General features: G+C 35.3%; 1 protein-coding gene across 4 annotated transcripts in view; it reads right to left on the minus strand.

Moving 5' to 3' along the window:
- Positions 1-13,506: 13,506 nt before the first annotated feature.
- TAFA2 (TAFA chemokine like family member 2) overlaps positions 13,507-22,999 on the minus strand; it is a 585,401-nt gene continuing 575,908 nt past the window's right edge. For 3 of the 4 annotated variants that reach the window (XM_054526474.2, XM_054526473.2, XM_054526472.2), the window contains one exon: positions 13,507-16,013. In XM_054526474.2, coding sequence (XP_054382449.1) covers positions 16,002-16,013 — 12 coding nt within the window. In that variant the 3' untranslated portion in view covers positions 13,507-16,001. 4 annotated transcript variants of the gene reach the window in all.

Consider the following 22,999-nt stretch of genomic DNA (forward strand, 5'->3'; position numbering starts at 1 on the left):
AGATTTTCTTAAAGAATGCTCAATTTAATTAAAAGTGGATATCCAGATTATGGGTATATCTTAAAGACCTTTATGTTTTATGTTTCTCTTCTTGGGTTTTGTTTTGCTGGGAAAAGTTTTTTTTTCCTCAGTCGACTGAATTACTTTTCTCCACCTTGTCTTGCCACTCCTAATGCACCCATGAGAGGCCCTAAGGTAATTTCTGATGGCCTGAGACTCCTTGGGAAAACCAGAAAAGGTACCACATATTCCATTTTGGGAGAAACATCTATTTTCTTTATTGAACTCCGGGAGTTAGAGGTGAATAGGTCCCTCTCAAAATCTGCTTTTATCTTCCAGCTATACCTGTTTATTAGGCCCTAGAAACTGCATGTTTTCCTAGCCCTGCTCTTAAAGGGCACCACCCAGAGGCCAATAAACCAATTAAAAGACTGGCAAATAAAAAATATTATAACTACTGGATCTTCTTCTGTTTGTGTAGTTATATATGTGTTGTGTGTGACATCTATTAAAAAAGAGCTCTAATTAATTGGCTTAAAGAAAAATTTTTTTGAAGGAAAAGTAAAAGCTGTAATGCTTTTCAGTTCATGTGACTTTAATGTTTGAGAAATAAAAAGCCTGAAAGATTATTGGTAAAACACAGATGTCATTAAAATGTAAACAAGTGGTCTAAATTATGCAAGTCAGGTACTAGGTTTGCTAGATGTTTTAAGATTGTAAACTGCTTCTTTGGTCTTTGAGAACTGTTCAACTTGCCTACCTTACAACTTGGTAAGGCTTGGGGACATATGGAATTAACCACACCATTAACTATGGTTGTAGGAGTCAAACCTTATTAATACATAGTGCATAATTAAAACAAATTACTAGATTTTACATTAAAATTAAAAATTGTTAAGAGGTACCTTATAACATGTAATTGAGACCACTGAAAATAGATTTACATGCAAGGTGTGTAAGAAAATTAAAATGTGTTTTTTAGTAAAAGATTATACAAAGGCATAGAAATGTACATTTTTGCCTAGGGTTAAAAGTTTGTTTTGAATTATATAAGATAAAACTAAAAGTTTAAACAAGTTGTGGAAAGTTTCTAAAAAATTAATCTTGTAAAAAGAAATTCTGTATGGACACTGGCTAAAGTTAAAAGGATATTATTTTTCTGTGAACTGAACATTGGAATAAAAGCACAGCAGGTTTTTCTTAAAGCACTGATTTGCTCTTTCACAAAAATTTATAAAGGGTTAGAAAATGTTTATAAGAATCTCATCTCATGGTCAAACAGGTTAAGATTAGATAGAATTTTCTATAAGGTTTCATAAAAAAGCTGGGGTTGACATTAATAGTAAACTAATACAAGGGTGAAATTTGGCTTTCTCTCCCTTGTACAAGATTTTCATGTAATAGTAAAGGATAATGAAAATTTTTCATTTGCCTTGCCGATAGACTGCCAAGGAAAACAAAAAGGAAGACAGGAGACAAATTGTTTGAAAAGCTGTCTTCTCTCTTAATGAGTAAAGGTTTTTGGCCTCGTTTTAAAATTTCTGAGTCATCATTTTGGCAAAATAAATAACATGGTAATCTGGAATTATATTTCATAATATCAAGTGTTTTAAACTCTAACATATTTAACAGGCTTCCCAAAATCATAGTTCAGTTTCAAGGTTGTCTTTCCTGACCCCTAGCTTTTGAATGATATAGAGGGCCCCTAGAGCATCCAGAAGAGAAGGAAACAGGATTAGCTGAGATGTTTAGGTATGTGGGATTGCCAAAATGATTTTTAATCTTCAGATTATATTTTAGTGAATAATATTATGTTTCAAAGTTATATGGGATTTCTAAAACTCTCATGTCTGAGTATATGCTATCAATCATAATTAAGGTTGTTAAGTTGTTGTAAACCACAGAAAAAAAAACAAATTTCTTTGTCAATTGCGTTTCTAACTGTAACTACACTGGACATTTTGTTATTTGCAGATAATTCTTATCTTGTTTTAATTCTCTTCAAAAGATAGTTTATAATCATCCATAGAATTTTGACAGGTGCTCTCAAATGCAGGTTTCTGATAACTTTGGAGATTGTGGCTTTGGAATAAAGAAAAAATGTACAGGACTCATGAAGAGCTGAAATGTTTGTGAATATCAAGCAGAATAATAGTTAATGAAATGGATGGAATTAATAGAAAACTGAAGTAATCTTTTTTTAACTTTTGCTTAAAACATTGCTGATTCTTGTTTTGTTTTTCAGAGTGAAGGAAATTTTTATGTTGAGCTATTTACAGTCTTTAATAATTGAGTAAAGTTTACTCTGTGAACAAAATTTGGAGCATATTTGTCTCTCTGCCTGATTCCTCTAGAATTTGTAGACTATCTTTGAGTATTCTTCACTTATAGCGATATGATTATTTGTATCAGTGCAATAAGAGTCAATTTCCTTTTGCAACAGGATGCTATTGGAAAAACTGGTTGTTTTACCAAGGCCTTGACTGGAAGGGTATGCTTCATTTTAAGGAATCAAGTTTGACTTGCAGAGCTGATAAAAGCCCCTTGGGAAAATTGGCCTCATACCTTGTCTACACGGTCCCTGTACAGAGTTCCTAACCTGTGGTGAGTAAAGAATGCCACTTTCTAACAGGACCAGGAACCCCATGTTCTTGGGACTTCAAGAAGAGAGGAATTCACCCAACTCATACTATTTGAGGGTACAAACCCATGGTTGGGCTCGGCTTTAAAAAGTCCTATATGAGATTTCTTGTGGAACAGAGTTTTATCAAAGTGAATTTTAAAAGCCTATATAAAAATAATTATTCTTGATGCACTTTATGCAAATAATCAGGCCAAGTATAAGACTGAAGTTTATTTTGCAAACAACTCAGTCCTACTATGACTTGTTTTTAACAAAAATGAGGACTGGAGAGAGAGAAATTATGTGTCAAAACTTGTCACACATTTGTCATTAAATTCTAGACCCATTAGTTTTTTTTTTTTGCCTACATTTTATACTAACCTTGCTTATTCCTGTGAACCAACTAGCTATCTCCGTCTGCAGCTCAGAAGAAAAAAAAAGGGATGGGTAATATAAAAATCTGGATCAATATTCTAGTTCTGGGCAATTATCCTACAAATCCTGCCAGGTGATAGGAATAAATAGGGTGCCCATAACCTGGAGGTTTTTTTGTTTGGGAAAACAGGACCAAGGGAACTAGCCAAAGCCAAGCTCCATGCACCCAAATCTTAGTAGGCATAACTATAGCTACCAGTTATCTGACCGCGTAGGCATCCTCTAGATTTTTTAGCTGTCCTTACCCCCATCCTTGTTTAGTTTTGATCCATGTCTTCTAATAACTTATTTTGTCTCTTCTTGCCTTCAAGCCATCGAACTCCAAATGGTCATGCAACCAGAGCTTCAAATGATGGCCCCTTTTTTACCAGCGATCCTTAGATAGGCCTCTGAGGGACATCTGACTGCCATTTTCTCAAAACAGTGCCCCTTGTCAGCCGCAAGTGGTCAAGATCAGTCTTCCTCCTTTTCCTTATCTTTATTCTAACGGTAGTTAAATGTACTTCTTTAGAGGAGGGAATGATAGAGGCAGGAGATAGCCAAATGCCTAAACAAATAGGGAAGGGTCCCCGGAGAACCTCCAACCCACTGATGTCATTGTGCACAGGGGGCTTGCCTAAACATGCCCACAGTGAAAAATTCCAATCCTTAACACATGTGCAGTAAGGGAAATCAGTCAATGTGCAGTGGCTCAGACTAACGGCCAGCATGCCCACTGGAAGAATGAAGTGGAGCCACCATCGTTCCTTATGCAGGGGAGGAGCCTGGCCTCTTCAACTTGCGTGTAGTGGCCTGGTATTCTATTTGTGAGGTGAAAACTTACATGCAGGACCCCTCTCTTTGTTGGGAGCTTTCCTTTTGCTTAATAAAATTTGTCCTCCTTACCTTTTAGTGTGTCCATGTGCCTAATTTTTCCTCGTTGTGAGACAAGAACCCAGATTTAGCTGAACTAAGGAGCAAAAAATCCTGCATCAATAGAACAGATATTATTATTTATATTTCACAGATCAGAAAACTAAGGCCCAAAGAATTTAAGTAATTTGTGTACCTAGGGTCATAATGTATCAGTTCAGGGCTCACATTCCCTAAAGTGCCTTCAGATAGTACCTAAATCACAAATCAAAACTTGTCATTCTCATTCTTTGCATTCCTTTGAAAGAAAGCAGGAAGAAAATACCTCTTTCTTTTTTTTTATGATAATAATTAAATAGTATATTATTATAACTACTATTATAACAAGCAAATGAATAATAATTTTTAAAAAGTGATTTCTGCATCATATGACTGAGTCTAAAATACACTCTTTGCTGTGAACCTTAACAATCAAGCACAGATCTCTCTCTAATTCTTCTTTTTTTTTCTTTTTATTAATTATTATTATTATTATTATTATTATTATTATACTTTAGGCTCTATGGTACATGTGCGCAACATGCAGGCAAGTTACATATGTATACATGTGCCATACTGGTGCGCTGCACCCACCAACTCGTCATCTAGCATTAGGTATATCTCCCAATGCTATCCCTCCCCCCTCCCCCCACCCCACAACAGTCCCCGAAGTGTGATGTTCCCCTTCCTGTGTCCATGTGTTCTCATTGTTCAATTCCCACCTATGAGTGAGAATATGCGGTGTTTGGTTTTTTGTTCTTGCGATAGTTTACTGAGAATGATGATTTCCAATTTCATCCATGTCCCTACAAAGGACGTGAACTCATCATTTTTTATGGCTGCATAGTACTCCATGGTGCATATGTGCCACATTTTCTTAATCCAGTCTATCATTGTTGGACATTTGGGTTGGTTCCAAGTCTTTGCTATTGTGAATAATGCCGCAATAAACATACGTGTGCATGTGTCTTTATAGCAGCATGATTTATAGTCCTTTGGGTATATACCCAGTAATGGGATGGCTGGGTCAAATGGAATTTCTAGTTCTAGATCCCTGAGGAATCGCCACACTGACTTCCACAATGGTTGAACTAGTTTACAGTCCCACCAACAGTGTAAAAGTGTTCCTATTTCTCCACATCCTCTCCAGCACCTGTTGTTTCCTGACTTTTTAATGATTGCCATTCTAACTGGTGTGAGATGGTATCTCATTGTGGTTTTGATTTGCATTTCTCTGATGGTCAGTGATGGTGAGCATTTTTTCACGTGTTTTTTGGCTGCATAAATGTCTTCTTTTGAGAAGTGTCTGTTCACGTCCTTCGTCCACTTTTTGATGGGGTTGTTTGTTTTTTTCTTGTAAATTTGTTGGAGTTCATTGTAGATTCTGGATATTAGCCCTTTGTCAGATGAGTAGGTTGCGAAAATTTTCTCCCATTTTGTAGGTTGCCTGTTCACTCTGATGGTAGTTTCCTTTGCTGTGCAGAAGCTCTTGAGTTTAATTAGATCCCATTTGTCAATTTTGGCTTTTGTTGCCATTGCTTTTGGTGTTTTAGACATGAAGTCCTTGCCCATGCCTATGTCCTGAATGGTATTGCCTAGGTTTTCTTCTAGGGTTTTTATGGTTTTAGGTCTAACATTTAAGTCTTTAATCCATCTTGAAAATACCTCTTTCAAATTGAGGAAGCTCAGCGGTCTTCTGTTTACAGTCATCCAAGATGGGCAACATAAAACTCTAGTTGTAGTCATGCACATAATGGTCTCTGTAAACAGTGTTTCCTGGATTTTTGTACAGGACACATCCTGCACATCCACATGAGGAATATATGAAGCAACTACTTTCACTCATGCAAAAGCCTAAGTCAGAAGCAGAAAGCAGCAGCAGCAACAGAATTGACATCCTGATTTCCATTTCATTGTGTGGTTTCACAGTAAAGAAAGGAAAAAAAGATGAAATCAAACAAAAGTAAGTTTTAGAGAAAATCTGTCACTCAGGTTAAATTTTCTCTTCCTTGAAATTCACCCTGTGTATATTCAATTGAATAGAATGACATTTGATTGAACTGACTGGGAAAGAAACTGACAAGATACATCCGGATTCAGGCTCTCAAATTTGGTTTATTGTTTAGTGCAGCAACCCCTGAAATTAAATGAACACATACAGGAGACTCATCATAATGCTATCTGTGGAATCCTGCTATAGGGAGACAGTGCTATTACAAAGTCCTCCCACAGTTAAACTCCCAAGATGGACTTGATATTCTGCAAAATAGCACGATGGATTTAAGTGAGACTGGAGCTTATTTTTTCCCATTTTTTCACTTAAATTAGAAATCTTGTAATTGGATTTTAAAAAGCTCCTTGTGAAGTAATTATGTGTAATCTATTTTCAAGTATTCTTTCTGAGTAAACCTGTAAGAGACAGAAAGTCAAGTATTCTTTCTGAGTAAACCTGTAAGAGACAGAAAGAGATATCTCATACCTTTCCTTTCTTAACTGCCACACATTTCTCTTTGAAACTGGTTCCAATAATGAGTCATTTAAAAGAGAAAATGGGCCTTTTTAGCTTTTGAAAACTTAATGGGAATCACAAGAAATGTTTAGCCAGAGGTAAAATGTAGAGGGTTATATGAGTTTTCCACAGTATCATAAGAAATGCTATCAGAAATAATTAAGCCAACAAAATCTTAAGCATCTATTAGTGTTCAGACATAATGACAACATACATATGTAGCTGTCATGACAAAACAGCAAATAATTCAAAAATTAATTTTGTAACAGTTATCACAGAAGCAATTCACACACACACAAAAGCCCTGAATATAAAAGGTGACCACTACTGGGGCATTTATAGTAAAATACTTGAAATGACTGACAGTGAAATAGCACTGAAATAGATTGTTTGTGTACTCCAGAAAACAACATTTTAAAATGTAATTTGAGTGTGTTTCCTAATGCTTTCAAAGTAGAAAAGAAAATGTTTTCCATAAGAGTTCACCAGCATACACTGACAACAGTGATTAAATAATATCCTTCTGCTATTCAACAACAGAGAAATTATGAGGAGTCATTTAATCCCTCAGATTGTTTAGGTGTGACACTTTTGATGTACAGTACAAGAGATTTAACTATCAGCCAGAAAACAAAAAGATTAACATGACATTTGCACATCAAATCACAATCACAATCATGTTCCATTTGCCAGACTATTCTCTAACAGCTGATATTCAGCATCTCTAAGTAAGGATAAGTTAGTCAATCAACAAAAATCAAACTCAGATACTACCAAGTGTGTCTATGTAGTATATATTAAATCCTGCAATGATTCCTTTAATAAGCAATGTCTTGGTTGCTTGCTGCATCCCAGACACTATTACACAACAAGATAACTGAGAGGAAGAGATTAGGCTTGCAGAAGTTAGAAAGACAGCAAACATATAAGCGATTACAAAGGAAAGCAACAGGAGTGTGGCAGCTAAGTCTGTCTATGGCGGTCAGGAGAGACTTGGCAGAGGCAGGCACTGTGAAGGAAAGCTATGGGGTATTTTTCTCTGTCTCAAATCATTTCACCAAAAAAAGAGGATTTGAAAATGGATTCCAGATAATCACCTCACCGGCAACTTTAAATCTATGTAAAATATTTTCAATTCAAACTATAAAATGTCAGTCTCATGTATATATGTATACACACACACACATATATATACACATATATATACGCACACACATATATATACACATATATGTATATATATTAAGATTAAATATTTAATACCACTTACTCTTTGTTGAACCCTGATTTCAGTCCCTTTGGGGAGTTTGGCTTTGGGAAAACTTTCCTTCAAAACAATCGCACCAACAGTAATCTTGTAATAACATCTCAATGTTCACACACTTAATATTATGGTAGAAATATTAATTAGTCAAGAGATTTTGATAACTTAAATTTAAGTATATGAATAGGGAAAGGCCAGGGGAAGAAGGAGTAAAGTCCAACCTCAGAGAGAAATGAGAGGTTTGTAGGAGAACAGTGCATTTAAAGAACTATACAAAGGAACTTGGGTGTGATGGGTTAGTAGCACAGACACAGTGTATATATGAAGAAGTGGACAGAGGCCAGATAATGGAATGCCATTTACGTTTGATACAAAGTATAGGTTTCCTATGAAGTTTACAATGAGGAGCCATGAAAGAATTTTAAATTGATGTATGTAAAAATCACATAGGCCTGAGAACATTTTTCAGATAAAAAAGCAAATTTTGTATTTAAAGGGAATGAAACTAGCATAAAATCACTACTGGTAAGTGATTGGAAAAAAAAAAAGATCCAATTCTTTGTCTTTTTCAATATCTAACCTTGCAATGTGACTTTGCAGCAACTTCCATCAAGAAGTGGAGTCTCTCCACTTCAGGAATATGAGCTGGCCCTGCTTTAAAAGAAAGAATGTGGCCAAAGTAATGGTGTGCCAGTTCTGAACCCGGGCCTCCCGATATTCATTTTCTCAGAACCCTGCTTTTGCTATGAGAACAAGCCATACTAGCTTGCTGGAGGATCAGACACCACTTGGTTCTCAAGCCAAGTTGTTCCAGTAAGACCATCCTAGACCAGTTTTCAGCCAGATACTCTCAATACATTTGAGAAAATCTAGACAAACTCAGCAGAACTGCCTGCACAACCACAGATACCAATAGATACGGGAGTGAGTCCAGCCAAGACCAGCAGATCCTCCCAGCTGACCCACAGACTTGGGAGCAATCATAGATGCTTATTGTTTTATGCCATCATGTTTTGGGGTGGCATGTTGCATAGCAGTAGGTAACTGCTATAACACCCTAACAAATCTTCCCTGATGCATTGTGGGTAAACACAAAGATAGAAAATTGTATTTCCAATTGAAAATCAAACATAAACCCTTAGAACACAAACCGATTGAAGTCTTTCTTCTGAAAAATACTCAGGCATTACTGAAGTTCATAATTATCAATATGATCTACCCTTATCAAAACAGTAAGCTTCTTTTTGGAGCATGTTCCTCCCTATTCTTCACAATCTCCCCATTTTACTTTCAGCCGATTATCTCTCCAGTGCTACCATGCAGCTCCAGTGCTTCATGGAATTTTTCTGAAGATTCTTAAGCTAAGTTGCTAAAAACTCAGTTTATTATCCCTCCCAGAAGGGTTATCATTTGAAAAGAAGGTAAAGCTTACTACTTATATTTTATTCACTGCACCTAAAACAGTTCTGGTGCAGAGTAGAAACACAAAAATATTTGTTAATGAATTAATGGATCTCTCTCCCTTATTACCCTTCCCTGTTAAAACTGCTCTCCACTTTCAAAACTATTTCTATTCTCTCTACCCCTCCCTAGATTCATAAACATTAATCTATTTTACTTGCCCTCCGAGTCAGGCTATACCCTTTCAATGTCATGTATACTAACTCCCTACTATTTACCACTACAGATGTTAAAATCCTGGCTCTGCTACTGACTATATGTGACACTAGGGAAATTACCTATCCTTTCCATGCCCCAATTTTCTTATTACAAAACGGTAATAACAATATTGCCTGTCTCAAGTAAGAGTAAATTAAATAATATATGTAAAATACATAGAAATAACTTGTGACAGAGTTAAGTACTCAAAAGAGGCTAGCCATTTTTTAAATCTTGCCTATCTTCATACAAAGATGATGCCAGCTATTCATTTTCACCCTTGCTCTGTCCAGATTGCAACACTGACAGACAGTGATACATCTCTACCCATTAAATGCTCTATATTGTGCCTTTACTATATTTTGGGCTCTCAATGTCTAGAATCACCAAAGTTTGTTTCTGATATTTTCTGCTCTCACTGGGAAGAGCAGAAAACCCAAGTCCATCCCTTATAAACTGAACAGATAAATCTTGTCTTCTGAAGACCTGTGTATGTCATTCTCTCAGCCCAGAGGCCCTAAAGCATTATTTCCCTTGGCCCCACTTTTGAATTTCTCTCTAGCTTCTCTCATCCTTGTTCATTTATCTCATTGAACAGAAGTATATATTCCTCTCTCACACTAACACTTCCATTTAATATTCCCATCCTCACCTATTTCTTCTTCCTTCAGGATGTTGATCTATTCCTTTTTTAAATCAATTTCTCTTTCTCCACTGACTGTTTGCCCTTGGCCAATAAACTCTTCTGGCCTCTCCCACCAGAAAAATATTTCCACTTAGTCTGCCACTAAGGTTACTCATTTGCTTTCCTTTCAGCCACACAATTCTAAAAAAAGGTGATTTAAATATAACAGCTGCACACATTTCTCTCTTATTTAGTACATGCACCAGCTGGCCCCAAACCCTTTTATGTCATATATGATATGAATCTATTATTTTCCATCAACATGATTTTTATGCAATTGAAGAGCAAACAGAACTGTCATATCTTTTGCAATGAAAGAACCACCATTTAACAAATAGTTACCATTAGATTCTGTGCTAAGCTCCTTGAATGTATTAACTCATTGAATCTTCACAACAATCCTATAAGGTAGACAGTGAAAGCATTTCCATTTTACAAATAAATAAGGATGATGAACTTAATTAATTTTTTCTCATCTGTTTATGATCTTGGAGCTACAACTTAACTAAATCTCAGTAGCTCAGGCACAAACTGTTAATCACCCATGTGCTAATCATTACTCTGATGATTGCTCTTTGACTCATGAGCTATCATACTACCAACTACCTCTGTTGAAGGTCACCAAAGGCCTAACTCCAAGTGCTTCTTCCCTGTTATAACCCCATAAGATTTACTATGGAACTTCTTCCTTACTCTGCATACATTATGTATTGCTTTCCATCTAAATATGGATACCCCTTCCTTCATGGATTACTGTGTTTTACTCCTACACTTTTTACCTCTCTCTTTCCCTGCCTCATATTGCAGCATAGATACACATACTATTATTTCTCTTGTATTAAGAAAATTACATTCCTTTTTAATTCTGCTTCATTGGCATAGCCACTACCTTACTTTTCTTTTTCACTTCCCATTGAAAAAGAAGTCTATATGTGCTAGTTCCACTTTCAAATTTTTCATTCACTCCCCAACCCACTGAAATCTCAATTCTACAAGCATTCCATTGAAACTGCTCTTTCCAAGGCCAACAATAATCTCTAATTACAAATCCAATAAAACCTGTTCAGTCCTTATCTAACATGATCTGTCTAAATGTTTCATTGGCACTTTAAACTCAATAGACTTAAAAATGAACTCATTGTTTTCGCCACTTGCCCCTCACCCTGCTTTACCTCCAAGTTTTTCTCTCATGTTTAGCTGAATTTCTGTTATTCCATTTTAGTAGGCTCAGGACCTCCTGTAGTTTTCTTCCTCATTTTCCTTTCATTCACCAATCATTTCACCCATCTCATTTCAACCTTGGCAAAAACCTTCATTAGAGGCTCTTAATTCTGGATGCATGCTAGAATCACCTGGGGAACTGTTTTAGAAATGCCTATGCACAGACCCTAATCCCAGACCGATTTAGAGAATCTCAGAGAGTTAGTTGGGCGTGGACATTTTCTAAGGCTTCTCAAGTAATTGAAATTGCAACCAGGCTTGAGAGTCATAGTTTCACATTTTTGTCAGTCATATAGTCCAAACTCAGACTCTCAACAACTCTCTCCTAGATTATTTTAATACTTTCTAATTTCTTTGCATGCCCACAACCTCTCTTCTTTAAGACTTTCAAATACATTTTTGCTAAAATCTGTAAAACACAGCTTTACAGAACATGCAATGCCCTGCCCGGCCATGTTCACATAACTTCTAGAATAAAATTGAATTGCTTTGCATAACAAGCCCATCCAGGAAAATGCTTAAGGTAAAGTGCATACCATTTAGTAACTTGCAATATATTGGGGAAAAACAAATATAAAAAATCAAAATAAATACAAAATGTTCATAAATCTACGTATCCACTTTCCCATTGGTTAGCATAGTGCCATAAAAACAGGGGCATGGAGAAAATATCTTTTGAAATAATTTGAAAGACCATTTTTAAGACTAAGCTTCAGCTAACCTCAAAATTCAATCTAGTCAAACATGCTTGTGCCTAGTAGGAATTCAATTATTGTCAGTTAATTGCCAGATAATTGAAATGTCTATACTACTTTTCCCAATCTCACACAGTGCAAGTTAAAGCAATGAGAAAGAAATCTAAATATATTTATTTCAATGTTTTCTTCCCAAAGCATTATATATACAAAACAAGGACAGGAAGGAAGGAAGGAAGGAAGGAAAGAAGGGAGGGAGGGAGGGAGGGAGGGAGGAAGGAAGGGAGGGAGGGAGGGGGAGAGTGGGGTAGGGGAGGGAGCAAGGGGAGAGGAGGGAAGGGAGGGGAGGAGGGGAAGGGAGGGAAGGAGGGGGGAGGGAGGGAGGGGTGGAGGGAGGGAGGAAAGGAGGGAGGGAGGGGGAGAGTGGGGTAGGGGAGGGAGCAAGGGGAGAGGAGGGGAAGGGAGGGGAGGAGGGGAAGTGAGGGAAGGAGGGGGAGGGAGGGAGGGGCAGAGGGAGGGGAGGAAAGGTAGGAAGGAAAAAAGAAAGACCCTTACTTTGATAAAAATAATAATGTTCTACCATGAGTTCTCTATGTGGGTAGCAGGGACAGAAGATACTCAGTATATGTCTCTCCAAACTTTTCACTTTCTCCAAGCAGAGTGTCCAGTGTCATCCTAATTCTCCCCATTAAATTAATGAGTCAAAGTGAGAAAGGGCTGGATAAGGAACAAATACAATTTGATTTCTTTGTTTCTTTGCATCACCCTTTCATGTGGATACATTATCTATGAATTGAGAAAATGATCAAAACTTTGAAAAGATCAAGTCTCATTTAATCACTCAATTAATTACTATGCTATTAGTGATTATTATCAAAAGTCACAGTCGAATTGTATAGCATTGGTTGTAAATGGTGCAAGTATTGTTATGGGAAATAAAGAATAAAATCAAAATTTCTTTTTATTTTAATCATAGACGCAGATTCTCAGATCTCTTCCTACCCATTAAAAACAATAGCATATTTGAAATCACATATAGTACACTCTGATGTTAAAACTGGAAGTTTCTATTGTGTTAAGGCAACAAGAGTGTATAAAAAATAAAGTAAAATAAAACTATGGGATATTATTCCAAAAATAGAGGACTTCAAAAGAATTATCACAAATCAGTCACTCATTGGCCCATAGTGTCACACTGTAATCTCATCCAGCATATTACAATGGATGGATACCAATTTTAAAAGGATTACACACACACAAACACACACACACACACACACACACACACACACAGAGTTCATGTGAAAACTAGTGAGATCTGAATTAGGTCTGTATTGAGTTAATAGTATTATACCAATGTCGATTTCCTGGTTTTGACAATGTTATATGGTTTTATAAAATGTTATCACTGGGTAAGATGGGTAAAGTTTTCAAAGAAACCCTCTGTGCTATTTTTGTAGCTTCCTGTGAGTCTTAATTCTTTAAAAATAAAAAGTTTTAAAAAAAACTTTAAAAGTTAAATTATAGTCATATTTGTGATTTTAATATTTTCATACATATTTTGAAAGATAAAGAGATCATTATCTTTAACAATTTTCATAAAATGAATTTTACATATTGCTAGCAAATTATGCCAGTGGTACTTATAGTCAAGATGGGCAAGTAGCGCAAGTGTTAAGTATATCTATTTCAATTGTATCCTAGCAAAGAAGCATTCATATATTGGAAACTTGTGTAAATGGCAAGATTTGCCATGGATCTTTATTTAAAAAAAAAAGATTGAAGAATTTATGTCATCTTCCCCAGGAATTCAGAGGTTTCCCTGGATAGTAACTGAAATGCTTTTAAAACACAGAAAACAGATCTATAAATGTAATTTATGAAAAACAGTTCATTTTATATCCCAATTTTATTCACCTTTTCTGAATAGTCACAACATTAATCTACTGGGGATAATCTAGTTAGTATAGTTGAAATTCCATTTTTTTTTTCTATTATATGCATGTATTACACTTGTATATAATACAGAGTTTCCAGTGTTGATTTAAAGAACATAGTTTAAAAAATGATAAGCATGATCTATAATTTTGAATCTCAAACAAACCTAGGACAAATTCATAATTTCCAAAAAGTATAGTTTTTCACTTGGTTACAAAGAAATTAACGATATTCTAATTGATGCAGAAACCCCAGGGCGACTTTTTTTTAATAATTTCATATAGTCTTGAGCCATTGTGAAAATCCACTCAAAGCCATCTAATTCATTTTATGCATGATTAAAATGGAGGCAGAAAGTCATTTCATTCCATGAACTTATGAGACAGTGGATTTTAGTTCAATGTCAGATACATACTTTTCAGATTTTATTTTTAACCAATTTTACATTTTTAGTTGCTCTTCCCAGGAAAGTGTCTGAGTAGTGTTTTGGCCTTTGAATATTGTCACAAACTAATAGACCAGAGCTCCCCAGAATATATGGGCCTCCATCCTGGAAACCAACGTATGTCTAACTGACCACATCAGTGAGTTTTTAGAATACAAGATATTTCCATACCTTCTTCCATACCACCTTCTATGATGGAAATTCTAACAGGACAATTTATGAAGCATCTTCTGAACAGTCTAAAATGAGTAAAACACAGAAATCCCTCTCCTTGCATTCCTTCAAACTATAGGTTTACACAATATTGTTACAGAATGGCTACCCAATTTTCTTTCTTCTCTCCCTTCATATCACAAATGAAACAAAATAAATGTAGTATAAAATTATACATTCTATAACTTAGGAAAAAAAAGTACATACATGTTTAAGGCCTTTAAATATTTATGACTTTCCTGTAGAACCAAAACCACAAACGTTAAAATCGCTACAAAAATGTCACAAAATATTGGCCTAACAAATTGTTTGAATAGGAAAACTGTAAGCAAATATTTATAAATTTGAGACTGAGGAAAATGAACAATTTTTTTCTATCAACAGATTGAACAAATATATAAGCATTCAGTCATTGGGATCAAGCAAAAGAAACTCTTTTAAAATGAGAAAGGACAGTTTTTTAAAAAATACTAGAAGAAATCTAAGTGAATAATGTTCAAGCTAAGAAATCAGAAACTCACATGCATCCCCGTCAATTTTTTTGAAACTGAAGGCTACCCATTAACTTGACTGCTCACTGCTGATTTCTGTGAAGGGAATAAGTAAACATAAAAAATTTTAAAAAAAGCTCACTTAAAAAAAAAAAAACAGAAAGGGAGAGTGCTCTAGAGGTACAAAGTATTATATAATGAAAATGGTAATCCAGTTCTAACTACTACCTATTTGACAAAGAGCTTCAGCAGGGTGTTGTTAGCCTTAGGGAAATATGTCAGCTTGTCTATACATTCTTATATGATTGATTTATTCAGATAACTATTACTTGCCAACATTATTATCAATGGATATATATTTCCATTCCTTTAACAAAAGCAACTTTAAGATGTTAAAACATGTAGGCTTTCCGAGCTCCAAGATTAGGATATAAATAAAATTGTCTCAGTCTACACCATGCCAGAGGAAAAGTTCTCAAAGGAAATGTCATTAAAGCCATGTGTAGTCCCACTAGCAAATGAACATAGGACCCAGGAACACATCCAGGACAGAAGGACAGTGCACTTGGGATACAGCTTGCAGAAACAAGAAAAGTAGTCACACCTGGAGCCAGTAACTCAAAAGGTGACTGTCTCTAACATCACCCTGAAAAAAACAACTCTTCACCAGCTCCGCAGACAGTGACTTCAAATTCTTTTAACAATTTACAAGTTGAACACAGTTCAAATCTGCTGAAATCTTCATACATAGAAGTTCATGTCTGACTTTTAAAAAGTCTTGATTTCAAGAAGAGGCCATGAAATCCCTTGGAAATAGACTCTTGAGTGCCTCTTTCAAGTGGTATAAAAATCTTCAAGATCACCTCAGGAGTGAAGTTTCTATGCGCATGTTCAATGTCATCAGCCTTGAGGATCACTTGATTTCTCCTCGGTTAATGGGTTACCTACAAAGGAAGGAGAAAATAAACTCAACATTTCATAACATACCGATAATCTTAAAACTAAACACAATTAAAAATTAATAGATAACTCAAAATGCTGGTGTTTGCTATATTAAATACATTGCTTAATTTTAAAGGACTAACAGATGCAGGTATTTCCATCATATAAAAATAGACTTTTTTTCTCATTATCATCTCACAATATTTTTAAAGCCATTTGCACAATTATCCAAATGAATACAACTGTGACTAGAATTATCCCAACTGGTGACAACAATATCCCACTCAGACCCAGAGAGTGATTCTGGAATCCTTGTTTTTTTGCACAGGCTTGGTAGACATAACCCAAATATCACAAACACATCATACTAGGCCTCAGTGAAGAAAGACCTTTGTTCCCAGCAACATAGTAACATCATATTCTCAAAAAGCCCTTGGGGATTGGTTCCATAAAGTTCATTTTTGAAATAGTTTAAAAATTGAGGGTTTATTTGAGTCAATTATATTTGAAAAATTATATTTGAAAAATTATATTTGAAAAAAATCTGTTTATGGGCGACAAAAATATCTGAGGAGAGAAACAATAAGGAATAGAAAAGTGTTGTGCCAAATGTTAAAGGTGTCCCAAATTTTTCATAAAATTGATTAGAATATACTATTAATGCTATTTTAAGTATCACTAAAAACATTCATACTAACTTCACACCTACTAAAGTCCAAAGACCATTTGTGTACAGGAAAAAAGAATAATAAACAGATAGAATGCCTGATACATATATACATACATATCTATGTATGCATAGATACAGAGGAAAACACACAGGGAGAGGGAGAAGAAGAGAGAGGGAGAAGGAGGGGAGAGGAAAAGAGATTTTGAGAGAGGGAGAGGATAGAGGGAGAAAGAGGGGAGAGGAGAAGAGATTACCGACACAGCAGAAATATCTTGATTTCTGCTGTGTTAATAAATTTCTAATTCTACTCTAATATCAGACAGGGTATTTAGAGAGTTATCTAACAGTTCTTTTCTAGGAATGGCTAAAACAAAAAGTGATTTTAAAAAATTATTGTCGAAATTTTGATTTTATTCTATTAAGTGACATTGTTACTTGTCCTTTGAAAAACATTACAAAAGTCTGTTTGGTTTCATTGTTTTCTGATCAATTATGTTAAAAAATGAATATATTAGACAAAATAATAAGCTAGTTCTAGACTTTGCTATGGCTAGTCTCAAATTATACTACCAAAGGGAGATGCTACAAAAGGCAAAAAAGTGTTTTCATGCATGGAGGCAGTCATCTTATTTCTGTCTCAGTGGTCTGCTAGCACTCCCGAGGAAGGAGTTCTTTGCCTGCGTATTTGAAGTGTCTTACTCCCATGCACAGAACCATGGAAGAAGTTGAGCTGAGAATGGAGGGTTGGAAACACATGAAGAGCCTACTGCATCTTTGAGATTCTGGGAGCAGGAGATACCTTAGGCATAGCAGCGATCTCATCATCAATTATCCACTATCAATCTGCCTGCCATTCAGGAGTCATCATATACAATTTCTGTGAAGGGCTCTCAAATTGAATATGAACGTGGACCATATTTTCAAAACTAATGCTGAAAAGACAATAAAAGAGAGGGGAAGATATATGTGTGTGTGTAAAAGATGGAGAGAGGAAATTGAGAGAGAAAGAGAGAGGAAATTGACAGAGAATAAATGGTTTAGCCTCTGCTGTTGCTCAGTGTAGCCAAATGGAGAAACATGGTGGAAATGAACTGCATGAACGTGGTGCCATGACTCTGTGATAGCAGGTGACATGTCCTCTTGATCTACTTCAAGCTCAGGTTGTAAGTAATCTATTAGTGAGTAGAATAGATGCATTCCTATATCTTCATTTCAAGCTAAATATTTGACCCTACTAGTTTATATAAAGTTGAGAAATTATCCTCTCAACTATTTATATATTAAAACTTTGCTCTCATATAATTTTGAAAATAGACATCTAAATTAAAAGTATAATACAAAAGGCTTATGAAACGAAAACAATTTTTTCTCCATTTCTGTAGAGAAAAAAACATAGATATATACACACACATAAACATATAAACACATATAAATAAGGATATAACCCATATCCTCAAAAACATCATAAACATCCATTTTCATGATGATATCTTTCTATCAGCTAACATAATTGCTAGACAAACACAATTTAAACATGACTAAAAGAAGTAATTGTCTAAATACACATGGATTACAGCATAATTAAAGCAACCTATTCTCACACCTAAGTTTTACACAGTATTCCTGGATTATTAATTTTAAAAATATCCTAGCATACATTATGAGATGAAGAATATGGTATAAATCATTTCTAATATTAGATGAAAGTGTACAATCTAATACTTGATTTTTTTTTTTTGACTATTTGATTTTGACCAAGGGGACACATGGTGATTCGGCATCAAGAACTCTGTATTTAGGCCAGAATGGCAGTATTGCCATGAAGATCAAGTATTATAATGTTATTTAACACCTAGCTTTGTCAACCCTGAACAACTATAAAAATAAAAGGTCTGGATTTTAGGAGGGATTTTTTTTTGCTTTTGAACATATAAATCTTTAACAAGAGAGCCACTAAAAGTAGAATGAAAGAATCACACTATTAAATTTAGCCTAAAGCTTCCTCCTTGCATATTTTAAGTTCAGCCTAAAGGTTTCTCTGTACATCATAAACTGTAACCTAAATGGAGGTGTCAACACACCATAGCCCACTCTTATGCCAATCACTGAGTTTTGGCCAATCAAAGGTGGCCAACTGTTCAAACTGTGTTCAAATAAGGCAGATGCTGTGCTGTAACCAATCTGGCTGTTTCTATACCTCACTTCCGTTTTCTCTATGTCACTTTCCTTTTTCTTTCTATAAATCTTCCACCACGTGTCTGCGCTGGAGTCTCTGAGCCTACTCTTGCTTGGAAGACTGCATGATTCACAAATTGTTCTTTGCTCAATTTAATTCGGCTAAAGTTTTTCTTTGAACAATACTAACAGACATTCATGCAAGTTTAGAGAACTGCATTGAAGGAATTAAAGCCTAACTAATGACTCATCCTTTTCAACACAAAATAAGGATGAACATGTATAAATATCTACCAGCACCCTCCCTGACAACTTCAGGGTTTGCACTAAACAAGATGGGAAAACCAAAGGTTTAAAAATCCATAGGAAAATGATTCTAAATATAGGTACATTATCACCAATTGAAAAAGCTTACTATGCAAGGTCCAAATACTATTTGCAAATAAAATTATTACCTAAAATTAAACAAAAATATCAACCTTTTATGATTTGTATGCTTATTTTAAATAAATATGAGTGACCCAAGTTTAAATTCTGGCATGCTAGGGGGGGAAACATATTTTAAATGTCATTTTACCTTTTGTAGACTCTAAACTGGAACACCCTGATATGCAAGATTTGCTTAAGCAATATTTATACAATCCAACATTTTAAAAAGTATAAGTAATCGTTAATACATCAAATTAAGCATTGCCATATTTTTACAACTTAAATAATACTCTTTCATTCAAACCGTATTTTTTGGAAGAGGCCAAGCACTAAGTTATACCTTCTAAGGAAGATTTTTGGCAAATTTTCAGTAACTAAAAGCAGGGGGTTGCAATAAAATCAGTTTTACAGGATGGGAGATAGCATTTGCTACCATGAATGCACACTATCTTCTTGTTCCGAGGGCAATAGATATAAAATACTGCATGAGGGAGAGAAATGGCCCTATGATTGTTACGGTTATGCCTTGAGCTTCATGCGCTATAATCACTATCTCAGTAAATTTGCGTTTCCAAAGGCAATATTTTACACAGCTGTTCTTTTTTATGCAAATCTTATTTGTGTGTGCCACACACCAGCCAGTTTGGTAAGTGAAACTACCGGGCTGCCGAATACATATAAAATGCAGAAATAATAATAGCTTTTCTGTCACAAGCAGGATGCTACCCTGGTAGCAATCAACCAGGATGAAGATGCTAATCTGGTAACATTAAGCAAAAAGTAGTAATTATTTAAGATCAAGGTACCCACTTATCACAGGCCAACAAAACAATTATAGGGCCCTGATTAGATTTCTAAACAACTCATGCTAAAATCATGTCTTTAAGTCTGTTCAACAATTTAAATTGAGAAAATAAAACCTGGTTAATGACATATATGATATTAGTTAAATTTGAAATTAGGTGAGCTCAATTATTTATACTGTTTCCATTTTATTGTTTGAGTATTGTGAAATTTCCTCTGCCAATCTTCAAGTTAAAGTAAATCACAAAGTTGGAAGGAAATTCAATAATCTATTCTGTCCTTTTATAACATTCTTAAATCTTAAAATTCTTACAATCATTATACTGAAGCCTAAAATTCCTTTTTCCCCCTGTTCAAGTCCTGCTGACTAGGTTATCCGCAGGAGGTAACATATTATGGTGAGAGGCATAATGACAAATAGCTCAGGCTTTGTTCGGCAGACTGCCCAGGTTCAAATCCTTGCCTTATCACTTTCTAACACTATGGGGTTGAATAAATTATTTAAACTCGCTGACCCTTGGCCTCCCTGTGTGTAATATGCTATTGTGATTAAATCAGATAATCCAGACAAAGTGCTTGTCCCAGTAAATGCCTTTTTTAGTAGGTGGTAGAAGTAGAAATTCTCAAACAAGATACAAAAGTTGATACATAGGATACCTATTGGAGGGTGGTATCACTTCTTGTTTCTCTAAAAATATTGACTTAATTTTTTGTTGCTTATAGTGATTCATCTTGCAATTATTTCTTTTCATAATCTTGTTATGTTAATAATAAAAGTCACATATTAAAAATGAAGCACTGGCCAGGCATGGTGGTTCAGGCCTGTAATCCCAGTGCTTTATTTAATTAATTAATTTATTTATTTTAATTTAATTTTATTTTTTTTGAGACGGAGTCCCGTTCTGTCGCCCAGGGTGGAGTGCGGTAGTGCTATCTCGGCTCACTGCAAGCTCTGCCTCTTGGGTTCATGCCATTCTCCTGCCTCAGCCTCCCGAGTAGCTGGGACCACAGGCACCCACCACCACGCCCAGCTAATTTTTTTGTATTTTTTTTTTAGTAGAAATGGGGTTTCACCATGTTAGCCAGGATGGTCTCAATCTCTCGACCTCGTGATCCGTCCGCCTCAGCTTCCCAAAGTGCTAGGTTTACAGGCATGAGCCACCACGCCCAGCCAATCCCAGTGCTTTAAGAGGCTGAAGCAGGAGGATTGCTTGAGGCCAGGAGTTTGAGACCAGCTCGGGCAACATGGCAAGACCCCTCAAGACTCTACAAAAAAAAAAAAAAATTAAAAATTAGCCAGTCGTGATGGTGCACACCTCTATTCCCAGCTACTCAGGAGGCTACAGGGAGGATTGCTTGAGCCCAAGAGGTCATGTCTATAGTGAGCTATGATCTTGCCAATGCACTCCAGCCTGGATGACACAGTGAGACTGTCTAAAAAAAATTGTAAAAATAAAAATTAAGAAAAAAATGAAGCACGACTTTGGTGTTCCATGAAGGTAGGCTGCCTGTGTTCAATGTTCAGTTCTGCTAATGATTTACTGGGTAAAACAGAAATACTATTAGCATCTGCATCATAGATTGTCTGAGCTGAGAAGTAAATGAGTTAATAGGTTACATGCTTAAAACAGTACGAGGAACCTAATGAGTGCTAAAGAAGTATTCACTATTATTATTCAGACATGTGTAAATTTTTAGCCATCCAAATGTATTAAATTCCCAGGTTTTGGCTCTCATTGTTTCTGCACATATGTTACTAGTCTTCTCTGATACAGAATTCCATTTTTTTCTAACTCTTTGTCTTTCTAATAAACCAGCTACCATCAGACTTTGCACAAAGGATACATATTTAGGAAGTTGGCACTGCACTTTATCTACACTTAAAAAATAAATGGGATATTATTATGCCAAAAAAAATGCAGATTTGCAAATTTCCCTATTCTTTATTGATGGTTCCTCTGCTATTATTTTTCTTTGAGTTCTACCCCATATCCCAGATTTTTTAAATTTCAGTTGTTCCATTTGCCAGTCTACAACATGTTTGTGAAATCACTGCCAAATCTCCACAGCATCAATGTAAATCTTATATGATATTAGCTTAATTAAAAAAAAATTCTCTTCTCCAATATGTTCATTAAAATCATGTTATGAGGAACTATTAAACAATATTTATATAATAGAAGTGAAAATGTGTTATGAACAATAGAAGTGAAAATGCATTATGAACATTGCAGTCAATTTCATTTTAAAAAGTTAAATTTTCACTAAAATATCCATGTTATTAGATAAACATTTATTTTTGGACTGATGAGCACTCTTTAGCTAAACAACTGGAAGACAAGGAAATGTGGTAATATTTCTAAGAGGAGGCAGAAGGATTAAATGCAGTGCATGGCCAATCCTTTTAAGATGGCTGCTTAATAACATCACAAATAGGCACAATTTCAAACTAACATTACAATAAATTTAACTTATTCGATAAAGGTAAAAGGGAGAATAGAATACCTTCATCATCCTAAGTGCTAATTTGAATGAACTCTTCCTTTCTTTGAATATAATTGCTACTTCACTGCAAATGTATTTTTTTAATGTAGCTCTTACACATACATGAAATAAGCTCTTGCTTCACTTTTTGTGTACTAAATGTGCAATTAAAACATCATTACTCTGCAGTATCAGGTTTTCTCATTTAAGCTTGAGAAAAGCTGCCACTACATTGGTTGTAACTATATGTGAATGCACTCGTCATATCTTAAAGCACTTCATGCAATAAGGTATTATGAAATGAAAGACACCTATTGGTCTGGGATATTCACGCATGAGCAAGCTGACCAGACAGCTTTCAGGTAAGGTAAGGCACTATAAGACAGTGACATATAAATCACTTTTATAAATATACTCATCTATATG

The sequence above is a fragment of the Pongo abelii genome, chromosome 10 (assembly GCF_028885655.2).
Source record: "Pongo abelii isolate AG06213 chromosome 10, NHGRI_mPonAbe1-v2.0_pri, whole genome shotgun sequence".
Classification (NCBI taxonomy): domain Eukaryota; kingdom Metazoa; phylum Chordata; class Mammalia; order Primates; family Hominidae; genus Pongo; species Pongo abelii.